The sequence below is a fragment of the Megalops cyprinoides genome, chromosome 20, assembly GCF_013368585.1.
Source record: "Megalops cyprinoides isolate fMegCyp1 chromosome 20, fMegCyp1.pri, whole genome shotgun sequence".
Classification (NCBI taxonomy): domain Eukaryota; kingdom Metazoa; phylum Chordata; class Actinopteri; order Elopiformes; family Megalopidae; genus Megalops; species Megalops cyprinoides.
This window is the reverse complement of record NC_050602.1, coordinates 12,889,097-12,905,000: the sequence shown is the minus strand read 5'-3', so window position 1 is coordinate 12,905,000 and position 15,904 is coordinate 12,889,097. Positions and strand designations below refer to the sequence as shown.

The 15,904-nt window shown below is 50.0% G+C and overlaps 1 protein-coding gene across 2 annotated transcripts in view; it reads right to left on the bottom strand.

The window, feature by feature from the left end:
• LOC118795456 (E3 ubiquitin-protein ligase TRIP12-like) overlaps positions 1 to 15,636 on the bottom strand; it is a 21,345-nt gene extending 5,709 nt beyond the window's left edge. Inside the window, exons 1-28 of one of the 2 annotated variants that reach the window (XM_036553927.1) lie at positions 15,561 to 15,636; positions 11,312 to 11,458; positions 10,125 to 10,870; positions 9,907 to 10,027; positions 8,985 to 9,124; positions 8,408 to 8,491; positions 8,207 to 8,302; positions 7,417 to 7,568; positions 7,284 to 7,319; positions 7,105 to 7,200; positions 6,853 to 6,945; positions 6,605 to 6,766; positions 6,436 to 6,504; positions 6,176 to 6,341; positions 5,724 to 5,859; positions 4,803 to 4,959; positions 4,555 to 4,705; positions 3,954 to 4,182; positions 3,576 to 3,694; positions 3,010 to 3,214; positions 2,751 to 2,851; positions 2,397 to 2,571; positions 1,704 to 1,845; positions 1,217 to 1,408; positions 934 to 1,085; positions 522 to 679; positions 347 to 420; positions 1 to 97 (exon numbers count right to left, since the gene is read on the bottom strand). The exon at positions 1 to 97 is cut by the window's left edge and continues 103 nt beyond it. In XM_036553927.1, coding sequence (XP_036409820.1) covers positions 1 to 97; positions 347 to 420; positions 522 to 679; positions 934 to 1,085; positions 1,217 to 1,408; positions 1,704 to 1,845; positions 2,397 to 2,571; positions 2,751 to 2,851; positions 3,010 to 3,214; positions 3,576 to 3,694; positions 3,954 to 4,182; positions 4,555 to 4,705; positions 4,803 to 4,959; positions 5,724 to 5,859; positions 6,176 to 6,341; positions 6,436 to 6,504; positions 6,605 to 6,766; positions 6,853 to 6,945; positions 7,105 to 7,200; positions 7,284 to 7,319; positions 7,417 to 7,568; positions 8,207 to 8,302; positions 8,408 to 8,491; positions 8,985 to 9,124; positions 9,907 to 10,027; positions 10,125 to 10,870; positions 11,312 to 11,409 — 4,147 coding nt within the window. In that variant the 5' untranslated portion in view covers positions 11,410 to 11,458; positions 15,561 to 15,636. The remainder of the gene's footprint in view (positions 98 to 346; positions 421 to 521; positions 680 to 933; positions 1,086 to 1,216; positions 1,409 to 1,703; positions 1,846 to 2,396; positions 2,572 to 2,750; positions 2,852 to 3,009; positions 3,215 to 3,575; positions 3,695 to 3,953; positions 4,183 to 4,554; positions 4,706 to 4,802; positions 4,960 to 5,723; positions 5,860 to 6,175; positions 6,342 to 6,435; positions 6,505 to 6,604; positions 6,767 to 6,852; positions 6,946 to 7,104; positions 7,201 to 7,283; positions 7,320 to 7,416; positions 7,569 to 8,206; positions 8,303 to 8,407; positions 8,492 to 8,984; positions 9,125 to 9,906; positions 10,028 to 10,124; positions 10,871 to 11,311; positions 11,459 to 15,560) is intronic. The other variant, XM_036553928.1, reaches the window with a different exon arrangement.
• Positions 15,637 to 15,904: the final 268 nt, after the last annotated feature.

Genomic DNA, 15,904 nt, shown 5'->3' with positions numbered 1-15,904 from the left:
CGGCCTGGTACACTGTCATGTTATACGGCAGCGGGTGCTCCCCCATGAAGAACTGCAGCCTGTGCCTCACGCTGCTCGTGTTCAGGAACTGCGCAGCCTGAGGGGGGCGGGGGACACGGGTCAGGGGTCAGAGGTCAGGGGTCAGAGCTCATCCACCAATCAGAGAAACAACAAACACACATACCATTACATTGTATGTGTGTTACGTCATTTAGCAGACAGTCTTTTCCAGAGAGACGTCCAGCACAAAAGGACAGAGGTGTATCCATTCAAGCTGAATGAGCAACAGTGTCAGACCAGGTTAATAACACCCCCCAGATCGGTGAGTCAGAGCATAACCACATACCAGAGATTCATCTATTTCATCGTCTGAACCCTCCTCCTCGCTGTCTTGGTCCTCTTCTCGAATGCGGCCGTAACCTAAGAGGGAAAAGAGGTCATGTAATCCACGCTCACCTGTTAAAATGCATTAGAATCGAAAAATGCTGCCACAGCATGTTCTCAATGTAACAGTGCCAAACCTCTGACAACCAGGTATCTCTCGATGGCCTGCACCAATGCCAGCGGGTCGATCTTGACTGTGCCCCCCTTCCACTGCTTGACACTGGTACAGTCTGGATGCCTCTGCAGCTGGCACTTGAGCTGGTGAGTGTTAAAGAACTTCAGAGCCTGGGAGCCTCTGTAGAGAAACACGCATAAACCCACATGTCTGTCAATCATCACTGATAAGCCAATCAACACACATCCCTGACAGAGAGAATCCACAAGAAGAAAGACACAAGGAAGAGGGAAAGAGAGGGATACAGAGTGAAAGAGAAACTGGAGAAACTGAGGCAGAGAGCGAGGAGAGTGTGTGTGTGTATACATGTATGAGTGACAGAGTGTAGAAGAATCTTGGAGGCTTAAAAACAGGAATTCCAAGGTATAGCTGACCTGCTCCCAGTGCCGTTGCCACTGGGGAAATCGTGCACTTTGACCGGGAACTGCTCCATCTGACTTAGGCAGCTGTTCATCTTCTGCACCAGCGCCAGCAGCGGGCTGCTTTCAGAGGGTTCCAAATGACCCACAGGCTCCGCCCCTGGGACCTGCGGCCATAGATACGAGACCTACATCACTACCCAGGCCCCCCCCCCAGGTTTCATCATGCAGACCGCAACCCCTCAAACACCGTGCAAACATTCACTGCACTCATGAGACAGGAGGCGAGGTCACTCACCGGGCAGCCGGAGAAGACGTGCAGGAACCTCTTGAGCCGCACGTCCCGGCTCACGGCATCCGTCTCGCAGTTGGAGGTCAGGTATAGGAGCAGCTGCCTGACCAGCCCGCTGTGCTGGATCTCGAACGAGGAGACGTCTGACTCCGACATGATGCTGCAGATCTCAACAAGGCACTCGATCCCTCCATCCACCTGCAGAGGGGGGAGCGGGGGAACAGCGTCACACTGCCCGGCCAATCACAGCACCACTCACTCCGCAGCAGCCAATCAGAGAATCCAGTCCTCAACCCATCACTGCACTTCTCGCTCCACCCAAGTCAGTCACAGTATCAGCCTCATATCATGTCAACCAATCACTAAACAGCTCTTTCCATCCCTCATTTGGCCCACTATAGGAGACAGGAGTAATGACGACGGTCGCTTTGGTTACTGTGGGTAAGAAGGGCAGGACGGGGCCCAGTGTGGGTGCAGCGAGGTGGGGGGGTACCTGCAGGGTGAGTCTCTCTGTGGCGCTGCACAGTCTCTGCAGAACATTCAGGGCAGGATTGCTTCCGTTCATGTTCTCTGAGCTGAAGTAGCGCTCCACGAACCTGCCGGCCTGCTCCTTGATCCAGGCTTTGATCTTTTCCCTGCAAGAAACAGGGGCAGGGATGCCACACAGTCAGGGGGCAGAAGCCATTTTGTCCCAGGTGCAGAGAGACTCCCCACTGGTTTCTCCACATCTACGCAGGGGGCACCAGCACACCACCATTCACCGTTCCTGGAAGGAGAACTGAGCAAATACTAATGTTCAGACTGCCTGCAGTGAGTCTCTGCATTTTTTTCCCCAGTCTCACTAAGAGTACTTAAAGCTTGAATAGGTGGCTGCCTGGCACCAAATAATCCATTAATAGCATTACTGGCACATTATTATTTTACACAATTTCAGCAGAATCAGACGTCAGAATTGATACCTTCAAAATGGCCGATCTCCAGCTCCAGTCCCTAGCTGGCACAGCCAGACAATCTGAGCCTCTGCTCTATTACAATGCAAAATGCATTCTGGGGTTTGCTTAATTCACAAAAATAAACGTGGACACCTACTATGGTAAAGGTTAGACACAGAACATAACTGGATTATGTAAACGCCACCGTGTTGAAGCTTATGTGGTGGGGTAGTTTGTGTGTTGATGCTCTGTACCTGTTGTTGGAGATGGAGTCCTTGGGCAGGGCGCGTGCCAGCCCGCTCACGCCCGCCGTGCGGGAAGGCTCCGAGCTGGCACTGTTGGTCTGGGCGCCCAGCCTGCCCCACGACTTGGGGTTCAGACTCGCCAGGAAGGAGGATTTAGGAGACTGAGTGCTAGTGGGGCTCTTAGCTGCACAACGAGGAGAAAGGAGGGAGGAGATTTAAGACTGGTTTGAAAAGACCAGAGTAAAACACTGCTGTGTGTTTTAATAAAATGTGGGCATCCCGCGTGCCTCTACTGCTGTTTGCAAGCACTGCGTGTGTAAAATATAGGTTTGTGTCCCGTGTAACTGAACTGGTCGCTCATACCATGATTGTCCACTTTGTCGTCGTCCCGTGGTGGGGAGTACTTGGGCCTTCTGGGTCCTCGCTTTGGGAGCCGTTTCCTCTTCAGAGCGTCACTGAGCCGCCTGGAATAGAGACACAGAGCAGCAGCGTTACTACCCAGCGCTCAGTGTCAGGAGAAAGGGATGCTTTGGGTATGCTGTGCCCTGATTGGGCGTCTTCTGGCGATAATGGCGCTGCAGGTGAGGAGTGTCCAGCCCTGCGGTTGAATCTGATCTCTTACCCCTGTGGGCTCAGGTCCAGCGAGTCGTCCATGCTGTGCTGGAAGCTCGGGGAGCCCAGGTCGGGCGTGGCGTGGGTTGCCGTGGCAGTGGTTACCATGCTGATGGTTGTCGTGCAGAGACTGGATGTCCCGCTCATACACGCCTTTGGAGGGCTGGTGAGGAAGGTTTCTGACTCAGCCAGGTTCTTCACTTGGTGCATCACACCTGCTCAGACAGACAGACACACAGTAAGTCCGTTTATCCAACTTATCCAACCACCTGTAAAACATAGATGCAGCGCACCAATACAAGCAGGGCACTTCATGCAGCCAGACTGCTGCTGGTATTATTTTTGTGCGTGAATCTGACAAACACACACATCAGTGAATGTGAGCATGTGTGTTTACCAGGCCCAGGATCCGTTTGCATGAGTGTGTGTTTAGCAGGGAGATTAAACCATGTGTATTTGTGAGTGAGTGTGTGTGTGTGTGTCTTAACAGGCACATCAAACAATGCATTTCACCTCAGCATGAGTGCTGACATTAAGCTGGACACCCCATCGGCGTGAATCCGCAGGCTCCCTTACCTTCTCTTCTGAAGTATATGCTGAACACATCTGCCAGCTTCTGCATCAGGATCTCAGCCATCTGCAGAGCTCCCACTACAATCCTCAGGTCCTGACTGGACAGCATGGAGGCGATGTGGCTGAAGCAAACAAACACACACGAACATGCAGAGGCAACAACATTACAGTGCAAACACTGACATATGAATGCACACTCATCGGTTGTGGGTACCATTAAACTGCATTGTGGAAATTCATTAACCTGATCTGTGACAATGGACTGTTTGACTAAATGTACACCACCAAACTGTACATACGAGACACATTTGCCTCTCTCTGCATAACTGTGCAAGCAGGACAGTGTGTGTGTGTGTGTGTGTGTGTGTGTGTGTGTGTTACCTGGACACGGCGTGGTTCTTCAGCACGTCCCTGAGCAGCTGGGCGTCGGAGAAGTAGATGATCCTCAGGATGGCTCTAAGGCACTTGTGTCTGACGGCCGGGCCGGCGGAGGAGCTGTACACCTCGTACAGCACCCCGAACAGCGTCTTTATGAAGCAGCGGGCCAGCTCCGGGTCCTCCTTCATCAGCTGCGCCCGCGCGTCCTCCCTCCTCACCTCCACGTGCCCGCCTGCGCCCGGCGAACAGAGAGGGCACAGCGTGGCACAACCGACAGGCCCGCTCACACACATTCGATTCTCTGCTACACAACGATATCATAGCAAGTGTTTTGCTGCTGCTTGTAGCAGGTACATGACGCTGGTGGGCAGCAGTGTAGCGTAGTGGTAAGGAGCAGGGCTCATAACTGAAAGGTTGCCGGTTCGATTCCCCACTGGCGCACTGCCATTGTACCCTGGGGCAAGGTATTTGAGCCCTAGTAAATATCCAGCTGTATAAATGGATAACATGTAAAAATCTGTAACCTATTTAAGTTGCCCTGGATAGAACACCTACTAAATGACAGTAATGTAATGTATGTACAAGCTTGCACATGCATGCTCACTGGTGCTGGTGCTGGATAAGGGGTGTGGCTTTCTCTGGATGGCGCGGGCAGTCCCTGTGTCCTCGTTGATCTGCTGCATAGAGTTGAAGTCGATGGTGTACACCCGTCCGAGGGACAGACTGATCTCCTCCTCCCCGCTCTGGTGCGCCGTCTGCGGGAAGAGGGGCAGATCAATACCGTCAGAGGTCCGCTCGGTGTAGCACGGGGAATTCTGGGAAACTGCACGAGCCCAGGGAATTGTGTGGTACCTCGATGATGCGGCTGTCGATGCGGTTGTACGGGTGCCAGAGGCCGCGGTCGTCCCGCCACTGCCAGATGGCCCCTTCGCTGGTCTGGGCGCTTCCCTTTTTCAGCATGGTGTCCACCGCAAAGATGCCGTCTCTGGGCAGGCAGGGCATCAGCTGGCTGTGGGAAGGGACAGGCAGCTCAGGGTGCGGTGCAGTGTAACTGCCCTCTCCAGGTGCTCCTGGAGTGCCTTCACTACACAGTGTCAGCAGCGGACTGCACCGTCTTTAAACAGCTGTGGTCTAACAACTTGAATGAACATTCCATTTAACTCTCCGACAACCACAGTTAGGTAGAAAATGGCTACTGTCAGATAAGTTTAATTAGACCCGCATACACAAAGCTAGCACGCTAATTGGGAGGTGAAAGCTGAAACTCCATATAAATTGTGGCTTAGTACTTAAAAACATTACCTATATGAAGTTGGCAACATTTTTTAGTCTCCATATCCATATAACATATACCATAATGCATGCTACATTTTTCCCTTTTGAACCTAGATTTTTTTTGTTTTGGAAGCAACAGTAGGCTATTAACGTGAGGGAATGCCAGAGTTTGTCAGTTTTTAACATAAATAAAGGTTTAGACTAAACACAGTTGTGTCCCTCTCCCCTCTGAACAGTAACAATATCAGTGAATCCCGTTGCTAGTTTTTGCGTAGCTGAGCACATTTTGGCCATAGCCACCATTTTGGAGTCTTTCACGGTCAGAGGCCATGTTGGCTTTTAAACCGCCAGCGGCAAACACACGGCCCTGGAGTGGAACTAGCTGTAAAGGGTCTAAGCCAGAGGGCTCTCTTTAGTGCAGCCAAAAGCTCACATCCTACAGCTGTGAGCGGGGCCCAGCACCGAGCGCACTGCAACAGGAGGCAGGCGGGGGTTTACCAGATGAGCGACGTCAGCTCATACAGCTCCTGAGGGCTCCTGGGAAGCAGGTCGAACTGATCCTGACAGCTGCCGCTCGACGCGCCACACAAGAGGAAATGCAGCGTCTCCGCTATGTCTGCAGGCAACACACACACTTTACTCTACCAGTTGCCGGTTCAATTCCCTGCTGGTGCACTGCTGCTGTACCCTTGGGCGACATACTTAACCCACAATTGACACAGTAAATATCCAGCTGTAGAAATAGATTACTTTTTTCCCCCATGTTATCCATGTACGTCGTTTTAGATAAGTGCATCTGCTAAATGACGTTAATGTTAATGGTAATGCTATGGAACATATGGGGGATGGGAGGGCTTGACGTATGGGGGTTGAGACAGGGCATGAAGGGGTTTAGGGGCGAGCGTAGGGCCCGTGGGGGATTGTGGGTGCAGGATGGGGGAGGGACTCACTCTGCTTCATGAGCTGCACAGCCAGGCAGGGGCAGTTGGAGCACATGAGGGACAGCATGCGCACCACCATGATGAACATTCCGGAGCTCAGCACGGGTGGGGTCACCACCAGCAGCTGCTGGATGTTCGTCAGCAGGTCCCGGGAGGCCACCTGCTGCAGCAGGCTCTGTAGCGAGTCAGAGAGGCGACAGGTCAGAGGGGCAAGGCCACGTCAGCGCTCCAACAGGTCGGCCTTCGCAGCACAGAGGAACGTGTCTCACCTCCTCGTGCTGGAAGTTGTCCACCAGTCTGGCGAAACAGAGGCAGGTGCTTTCCACAGACTTCTTATCCTGAAAAGAGAAGATACACATCCAGCACTTCATGCCAACCCTGCAGAGCTCACCCGTGTGTGTGTGTGTGTGTGTGTGTGCGCGTGCTTCTCTAGGTTACCTGGTGCGTGAGCCTCTGTGTCAGCAGGGGCAGAGAGTCGGAGACGAAGTGGAACTCGTCGGGCGTGATGCTCTGACAGCAGTTGGCGGCGATCGCCAGGGCGTTCCGCTGGGCGTTGATGCTGAAGAACTCCAGGTACAGCAGGCAGTCCGCCAGCCCCCCCTGAGAGGCAGGACACAGGTGAGAGGGGGATGCAGAGAATGGGAGAGAAGCGGTGGGGAGGAGAGGAGAGGGAAGCAGGTACTCACCGCCTGCAGGATGGCTTTGCTGTGTCGCCGTGACAGCATCTCCAGGGCGGTGAGTGCCTGTTCGGCAACATCAATGAACTGGATCACCTGCAACTGAGGACAGGACAGACAGACAGGTAAATAGCACCTGCAGCTGTACAAAAGGGTGACTGACAGGTGAGTGTAACGCACACAGGGTTCGGGGGAAGGTAAGCAATGGCGCCCCGATGATGCGTTTACAGAGCAGGTGCAGCTGCTCGCGTTAACGCCCACCTTTTCCAGGAAGACGGGAATGGCGTCCACGACGACGGCGGAGGAGCGCGGCAGGGCCTCCATCATGTAGGTGAGGGCCCGCGAGGCGTGGTTCATCTGGGGGGAGCACAGAAACACAGTCTGAGCTGCAGGGACGCGCATCAGACATGCACTGAGACAGCATCAGAGTTGGAACTTACAATATCGAAGTTATGCTCCATCTGTAACAGCGTGATCTGTGAGAGAGAGGAGGAGAGGGTTGCTTTATGAGTTGGGACTGCAGTCCGTCTCACTCACGCATTCCTGGTTACGAGAGGCAGGGGGAGGACTCACCAGCGCGGGCACCACGCTCTTCACAGGGAAGCCCCCCAGCGTCTCCTCGTTGCCCATCACCAGCAGCTGGCACATCTCTATGGCGGCCTGGAGCTGCTGGGACTCGTCCCCCGTGGCCTGGAGCCCCTGCAGCAGCTGCTGGGCCTTAGAGCCTAGGGGGCAGGGGGAGGTGAATGCTGAACACACACTGACAACATATGGCAAACACACTGAACTCGAATGTGACTAACACACACTCGACATAGTGGACACAAGCTGAACTCGCATACTCTGAACACATAGGAAACACATACACATTTTAAACGCACTAAACTCTCATACTTGACATACCGATCATGCACTGGCTACACAAACACTGAACATTCATGCACTGAACATGCGCTGAAAACACACACACACAAAGAACAGGCACAAAATACAGATGCACTGAACACGCCGAATACACTCGCACTGAGCAAACCCTGAACATTCAGCTGCTGTTGACTTTCCCTGTGCTTCAGTGAAACAAGTACACTGTCAAGCTGATGCATAGAGCAGAATGAAGCTGGTGGGAGAGCTAGCATACTGTCAGCTCGTGTAGTTTGTGGGAAAAGTCTGGAACCTGCCGGTAAATTCAATTTTTACCTGCATCATTTTAGTCTTGATTTAATCTGCGAATTACAACGCAGTAGTGGCTACATCCATCCTTGTGCATGCTCTCTCTCTCGCTCACTCACACACACACACACACACACACACACACACACACACACACACACACACCACACACACACACACACACGGTACTCACTAGCTCCACTCCCAATTGTCCTGTGGAACAGCTGAGACATGCGGGGCCCCAGGGGCCCAAAGAGGTGAGGGGGGAGGCCCCTGGCCTCCAGGAGGGCTGCAGGGGGGAAAGACTGCAATCAGGGGACAGAGATACTGCAGCAGGGCGAGCTCATTCCTTTTCACACAAACCTGGACAGGGAAGAGAGCGCACGCAGCCTACCTTGAAGCCGGCCCATCTCGGAGTCATCCGATTCGCTCTCCCCAGAGGCGGTCACGCCCACTGCACCTGCCACAGAGCCAGAGGCTAGAGTGAAGGAGAGAGATAAAAGGAGCGAGGGAGAGAGAGAGACACAGAGAGACAGAAATAGAGAGAAGGACAAAAAGTCACAAGATTGTGATCATCAGTATTTTCCCCATGAGCAGGCTCAGCTCAGATAAGCAGCAGGCCAAGAGGAGATCTTACTAGCTAAACGTCCATAAAAATAAGATGGCCTTCAAAGTTCATCTGAACATTTTTCGAACAAGTTAACTAACTGGTTCTCTGGGTCTATCCCTCTAAAGGAAGTGATTACACAGAACATGAGGCAGTCACGTTGGTTTATCTCTTTACAGGAAGTAACTGAAACCAGCTCTCCTGTGTCAGGTTAAGAGGAAGCCTCAGACAGCAGAAACCTCAACCCAGATCCGCCACGCCTTGGAAAAACCTTTCAAAAATGATACCATCCTGGGTGTCGTCTCTGGGGCTGCCTCGCCTACCCTTGTAATCACCGCTGGTCTGGACAGGTGTCTGTCCCTACCTGCCACTCTCTGCGAGGCCTCGTCGCTGCGGGCTGTGCCGGAGGCGTTGGCTCCGTCCAGGTTGTTGTCCGAGTCGGCCATTTTCTCCTGCGTGCGAGCGTCGGCTGCCCCACGCTTGCCCAGGCCAGAGCCTCGCCGACTGTGGCGGCAGAGAGTGCAACCGTAAGGACCGCACAAGCATTTGCTGCTTCAAAGGCAAACAAGACCCTGAATTTACACAGCCAATAATCTGTCCTAATTCACTCTTTAAAAACCATTTCTGATACCACAGGCACTTCAAAAACCATTTTTGATACCACGGGCACTTCAAAAGCCATTTCTGATACCACGGGCACTTCAAAAGCCATTTCTGATACCACGGGCACTTCAAAAACCATTTCTGATACCACGGGCACTTCGAGTTTTACATCTTTTACATGAATTATGAAAAAATGACCAAACAAGAAGGCTGACACATAGGTTCATATACTCCGTAACAAATTCAAGAAAATTAAAGATGTGTCTAGCTAATGCTGAGCAGATTGAACATCCAGAGCAGGTCTTAGTTCTTAGCAGGTCTAACTGAAAAATGTTACATTAGCTAGTCGACCTTTACAAATAAAAATTTTAGGTGGTATGTTAGCATGTTAATTGTTTGAGGTTTGGAAAGGAGATGGAAATTATCTGAGGTGATGGTTTTTTATCTTTAGCAAGTTGCTATTAGTTTGTGAGGTAGACCTTTCCTTAGATGCCTCTAATAAAACACCCCTGTTCAGTATGGTGGTGTCCGTGATCATTTTTTATTTATGTCCGTTGAAATGGATTAAACTGCACGCTTCTCACATTGGAAATGGTTTTAAATAGCATTTTACGAGAAAGACTCTGGGTTTTGCTTGAGTCTACCGCAAACCCAGCGCAGGTGTGAGGGACCGCACTCAGTACCTGGTGCTGGCACAGGAACCCGTGGTCCTCTGTCGTGTGCTCCTTCGACAGCTATGGGCCTCCACTGGAGGGGGCTCTACTCCGGGGCACTCGCTGTGCTTCTTACTGGCCTTCCTAAAGCCTGGGGAAGGGGGAGGGGACACTCAGTCAGCACAAGGGAAAACTAGGTACACCGTAAGAGAGAGAGAGAAAATGCCATGGGTCCAGAGGTGACTCACTTGCAAGTTTGGCCTGCAGTCCGGAGGGGCCTGGTTTGGAGGAGTCGGCCTTGGAGGACCCGGGCAGGGACAGTCTGGGCTTTGGCAGGTTGACTTTGGGGCTGAACCGGGCCGCCCACTCGAACTTGGAGGAACCGGCGGCCTTGGCCTGCTCCCTGTCCCGGCCGCTGCGGCGGGGGCTGGGGCTGGAGGCGGAGCGGGAGCGTGGCGCCTTCAGGTGCTCTCTGCCCGGCTTGAGCCCGGCGCCCGGGAGGGCTGCGGCGGAGGAGGAGGACGAGGAGGAGGAGGAGGAGGAGGTGGCGGTGGAGGCGGAAGAGGCGGCGTCCGTCACGGTGCTGCACCCAGCTTTGGCCGGTTTAGACGCCAGCTTGGTGGGTTTGGCCGAGCTGCCGTCGGCGCGGGCGAGGAGGGACCCTGCCGCGCGACTCGCGCTGGAGGCCCGGTCGGCCTTCCTCCCCCCGGCGCCTCCGCCGCTCCTGCCCGGGACCCGGCTGCCGCTGCCCGGCCGCTCCGGCGACGCTCCGCTCTCCCCGGCCTCGGAGGAGCTCTGGGGCGGCGGGGGGGCTTTGGGCTTTTTCGCGGGGCTGGGGGAGGAGGAGCTGCTGTGTTCCAGAGCCGCGCTGCGCTTCAGCCCTCGGGCACCCCCTCTCCTGGACGCCGGTCTTGGTTTGTCTCCCTCTGCTGTCCCGCCGTCGCCTGGGTCCTCTTTCAGCTCAGCTGAGGCCAGCGCCAGGGAAAGGCCGCTTCTGCAAGGGAGACAGAGCCCACACTCAGACTGGGCCCCTCCACAGCCTCCCCAGGTTCGAGACGCACAATTTACATACACGGTGATCTAGATTACTGCGAAAATTCCACAGAGAAAATGCAAGTACTCTGAACTACCTCTCTCAATATTCTGCCACTTATAAATTTGAGGCCCTTCAAGGAGCACAGGAAACCTGTCCCATTAACTTGCATTACATCACATTACTGTCATTTAGCAGACACTCTTATCCAGAGTGACTTACATAGGTTACAATTTTATCTATTTATACAGCTTGATATTTATTGTGGCAGTTGTGGGTTAAGTACCTTGCCTAAGGGTACAACAGAAGTGCCCCACCGGGGAACTAAACCAGCGACCTTCTGGTTACCGGCCCTGCTCCTTATCACTATGCCACACTGTTGCCCATGGCCAAAGGACTCACCTTCCTGCGACTGCGTGGTCCTGTGGCTGGGCCGCAGCAGTGTTCCTCTGTGAACGGCGCAGTGACCCCCCTGGATTGGAATTAGGCCGGTCGGACATAGGCACCGCTCTCCTGAAGGGACATACCCTTTCTAGACACTACCATTCACTGGAGGGGGGGGGGGGGGGGGGGGGGGGCGGGGGGGAATCAGAGTGCAGCGTTAGCAAACGCAATGTGTGATTACATATTAACATCCCTCACAATAACACCAAGCAGGAATTGACCGTCTCACAGATCCAACAAGCACTGATTTATAGACACAGACAGACAATACTATTCATAGATAAAGAATCCTGACTTATTGGCAAGAAACAATAAAATATGAGTTCTTGCTCAACACCCAGTGTCTATGGAACTCTATTGAGGAAGGCCTCCAGCTCCTCCTAACACTAGTATGCAGGGGAGAGTTCAGCAGCCACAACCCTCTACTCTCTTCTCCTATACTCCAAAAAACTAACTGCATAGGAGACCAGAAGACCCATAGTGTCCTTTAGCCAGCCCCTCTACTGACAACGTAACAGCTGCACCAGTCTTACTATGCTGGGTTATGATGCAAATATTGAAATGCACTTTTTTTTTCCAAGCAAATGTTAAAATGCCCAAAAACAGGTTTCTGCTCATTACACACTGATTCAGAAGAGTGGTAAGGGAACCCACTGATGTCTAGTTATTACATTTCTCATTCATTGGCATTTATCTCTCTACAGACATCATCTCAATGATGTGCGCATGTAATAACTTTGTCACAGCTGTGCAATAACAAACAATCAAAGCAATTTCGTTCAAAGGTCCAAGTTCTAACAGTGGCTGTTTGGCTGACCAGCACTGCATTGTTTTTTGCACAAAATCAAAAGTGGGAGAGAGTACAGCATATAACCTAGGAGATTACAGGTAGGTGGGGAGACAATGACGTACACACTTTTCAGCAATTACTGTGATGGATGTTTAAGGCCCAGACAGGCAACTAGCACGCCCTTATTTATAATAAAATCCTATGTGCTGCCTTAATGGGACACGCCTGATGAGACTTCGTTCTAAGTGAGCCCCCTCCTACATTTCCGGACTCAGTGTCCAAGACCTGCTGTGTCCTCAAATTTTGCAGTGTGTGACATTTTGTTCCACAGTAACAGCTCCTGAGCAGCGTTATTCGTCCGCAGGGACAGGGCTGTTAAACAGTGGTGCTGGCAAAAAAAAAATCACACCAGAACCACTACCTCACACACATCACTAAGATAATTAGGCAGAGAGGTTGGAGAACATGAAGGCACTCAAAAACCAAAATGTCAATGAGGCTTACCTCATAAAATTTTAGGTTTTTTGAGTGTGTATGGATGTAACCTGAGGTGACTTCACCTGTTCCACCCTCATCTTGAATAGCAGTTTGAGAATGGATTGTGCCTGCAGGTAAGGGATTCAGAATACACGAATAACTCTCCCCTCCCCGCCCCCCCAAATTTACAGGTCAATTCCACTCAGGCTAATTATACCTTGCGTTCAACAGACCGCTTTGTGAGTCTTTATCAAGGGAATTACGAGCCAAGCTATAATGGCGACCAGTAAAAAAAACCAATAGACAGGACAAAGACACAGCCCTGTGCTGTACTCTCCACTCCAGCAGACTCAACAGAGCCACTTAATCATTACTAAACAAATCCATTTGAACAATATCTTGTGTCTGTTTTAATAAGGATCATATAAGTAACCCACATAAGGCAGCTTTGGTTAGAGACTATTTGGGGGGTCTAGTGGACTTACATTTCTATGCTTAGGAGACGAATGAAACACTTAAGCCAAACTTATGAAAAAACCTATGAAAACACAGCACTCATTACAGCTGTGCGGAAGTCCAGTGAGACTCCCCTGCCTCACAACAAGGATCACCATTTTAAAAGCTTGCATTATACTTTTTCCCATAAAACATTTTACAGAAACATATTTTTAAAATATACAATTACCAAAAAATGTGTAAATTACAGATTTTTCATGGCATATTTTGAAATGCACTGAGTGTATTTTAGAATATATTTTCAGCTCCAAACATGCCAATTTTGGCTGTCTGAAAGTAAATGAGTTTCTTTAACTTTGTTTGGTTGATACCTGCCAGTTAAAAACTTGAGGCAGCTGTCTAAGTTAAGCTTCATGTTAATTAGCTGTCAAAATAATTTACATCCTGTAATAACTGAAAAACAATTTAGCTTTAAATTGACTGTGTGAGAACTAACTGATAAGACGCAACCAAACAAAAAACGAGCCTGAATATCGTTCTTATTTCTCCACACTTCTGGAAATATGTATTTTACGAAATACTTCCACATCACCTCTAAAATACCAGTTGCCAGTTAACAGTTCAAAGGAATCACCTGGAGAAAAACAGCATATCGGGTCCCTAGTACTAGGCTTTGGAACAAACAAAGGACTAAGCCATCATCTCTACCATACAGCAAATACTGCTTCAGACTAGTGATTACGTTAACGTTATTAACTAATTTTCTGGGATGACCCCCACACATCTTTCCCCGCCCTCTACCCGCCCGTCGGACAGTAAACAGACACAGGCATCTGCTGAAAATCCTGGTAAACACACTGGGCGAGCTAGCTACCACCACTGGCGCTTCAGACCCGTTTTGTTAATTACCCACAACCTGAAATCTAGCAAGCCAAATTGTGTTAAAATGTCCTAATTAAATGCTGCTCGGCACAATCAAGCGTGTCAATCAAGAGAGCATATTATCACATAGAGATATAATACACTCTAGCTACAGATATACATGCTGGCATCCCAGTCTACACGCATAACGTGTTCCTGACAGGATATTAGCCAACTAGCTACCTACCTACTTAGGTACCGAGGAACCTGGAAATACTGTTTCCCTACTAACGCTAGCTCAGATCACCTTCCCAGACGGCCAGCTGTATCCGAGGCCGTAGTTTTAGGCCATAGGTAGCGAGACAGCTAGCAGGATTGCTTGTTAGACGCGCTCTTCTTTGAAAAGTGAGCTACAAATTTACATCTTCACTTCTTGAAAGTCTTTTAGGCAGTCCCAATTACCCCCCAAAGCAATAACGTTACAACGCTATACAGACAGATGCCTAGCTAGCAGGCCAGCTAACAAGGGGCCTGTCCGATCAGTCCCACTATCTTCAAGAAAATATTCAGACGCCTGCCTTCCAAGCCAGCCAGGCTAATGTTAACGGATCAACACCACACGGGTTTTTCTTGCTTAGTAGAGAAATAAGATAACAGTAATCTATCTAGCTAGCAATCCATCGTAGCTAACAATCGTGGCCTCGGTCTATGTAACTAGCTACCTCTTTCGGTCTTCATCCATGCAATCGCACCGCGCTGTAACGTAAAAATTAAATCTAGGTCGCTTCGGAGAAATGTGTCCATCTGAATAAAACGCACGTCTACTTCTCGACCTCACAAAGCACTGCTGGCTGGCTATCGTGCACTGTTACCCAGCTGCTAATGATGAGGACATCACTGGCTATTGACATTGGCATGTATTATTACTAATGTTATTATTATTATTATTTTACTTCTGCCACTTATCGACACACGAGCGACATAGCTATTTTATGCAAACAAAATACAGCCAGTCTAACCAACTGGCCGAGCCATTTAATGTGGCTAACATTAGCACTATACCTAACGTCAACATTACATAGTTAACGTTACAATGTCACCCAGCTAGCTAAGTTTTATATTAACGTGAGCATATGACGTGAACAAAAAGCTAACTAACTAGATAGCTAACGTTGTCTTATTTTGTTTGCAGACTTCAATTCATACGTTGTGACATGAATAACAAGCAACCTGGCTAGCCAGCTATCTACATTTGCAATTCGAATAATGTTTATTAGCAACATCACAATACCACGTATCACAAGATTGACTCCTCTTTATTGATGACTTAGAAGTGTTTGGCTTTAAGCCTGCTCTCTAATTCCAAGACAACATAAAAACGTAATGTCCTCTGAACCCTCTTCTCTGCTTGCATTAGCTACACAGCTAGCTAAGTAGCTAACTCATAAAGCTAAAAAAGCAGGAAAGCAGGAACAGGATTCGATAGATGACGACTGGAATCCATATTTTTGCGGACTTGTATCTTCTTAGTTTACTTTCATAATGCTCGTCCTCTATATTTAAGATGGTAACACAGTCGAATCAAATCTCTATTACTAAGAGTTTGGTAGATGATATTATTACCTATTTATTCCAGTGTTGTAGTTGTTACAGATAGTGTTGCACCTCCTCTGTCTCTGCTTTAGCTTCCCATCAGCTGAGGGACCTGCAACTGCAGTTTCCTTCCGCTCAGATACCCTGGTCCTCCGCTGAGAACTACTTTATATTATCAGAGTGCAGCAGATTCATTCATTCTTTTCAAAGTAATTCAAACAAAAATCACAGCATTTTAAAATACAATTAACTGCATTAATAAGGTGTAAAAAATCTAAAATTATATTTTATCTCCAATAACCTGCGTTACAATATATGACATATATCCATCCGCCGGGTCATGACCCTCTAATCTTGATAACTGTTTAGCAGTT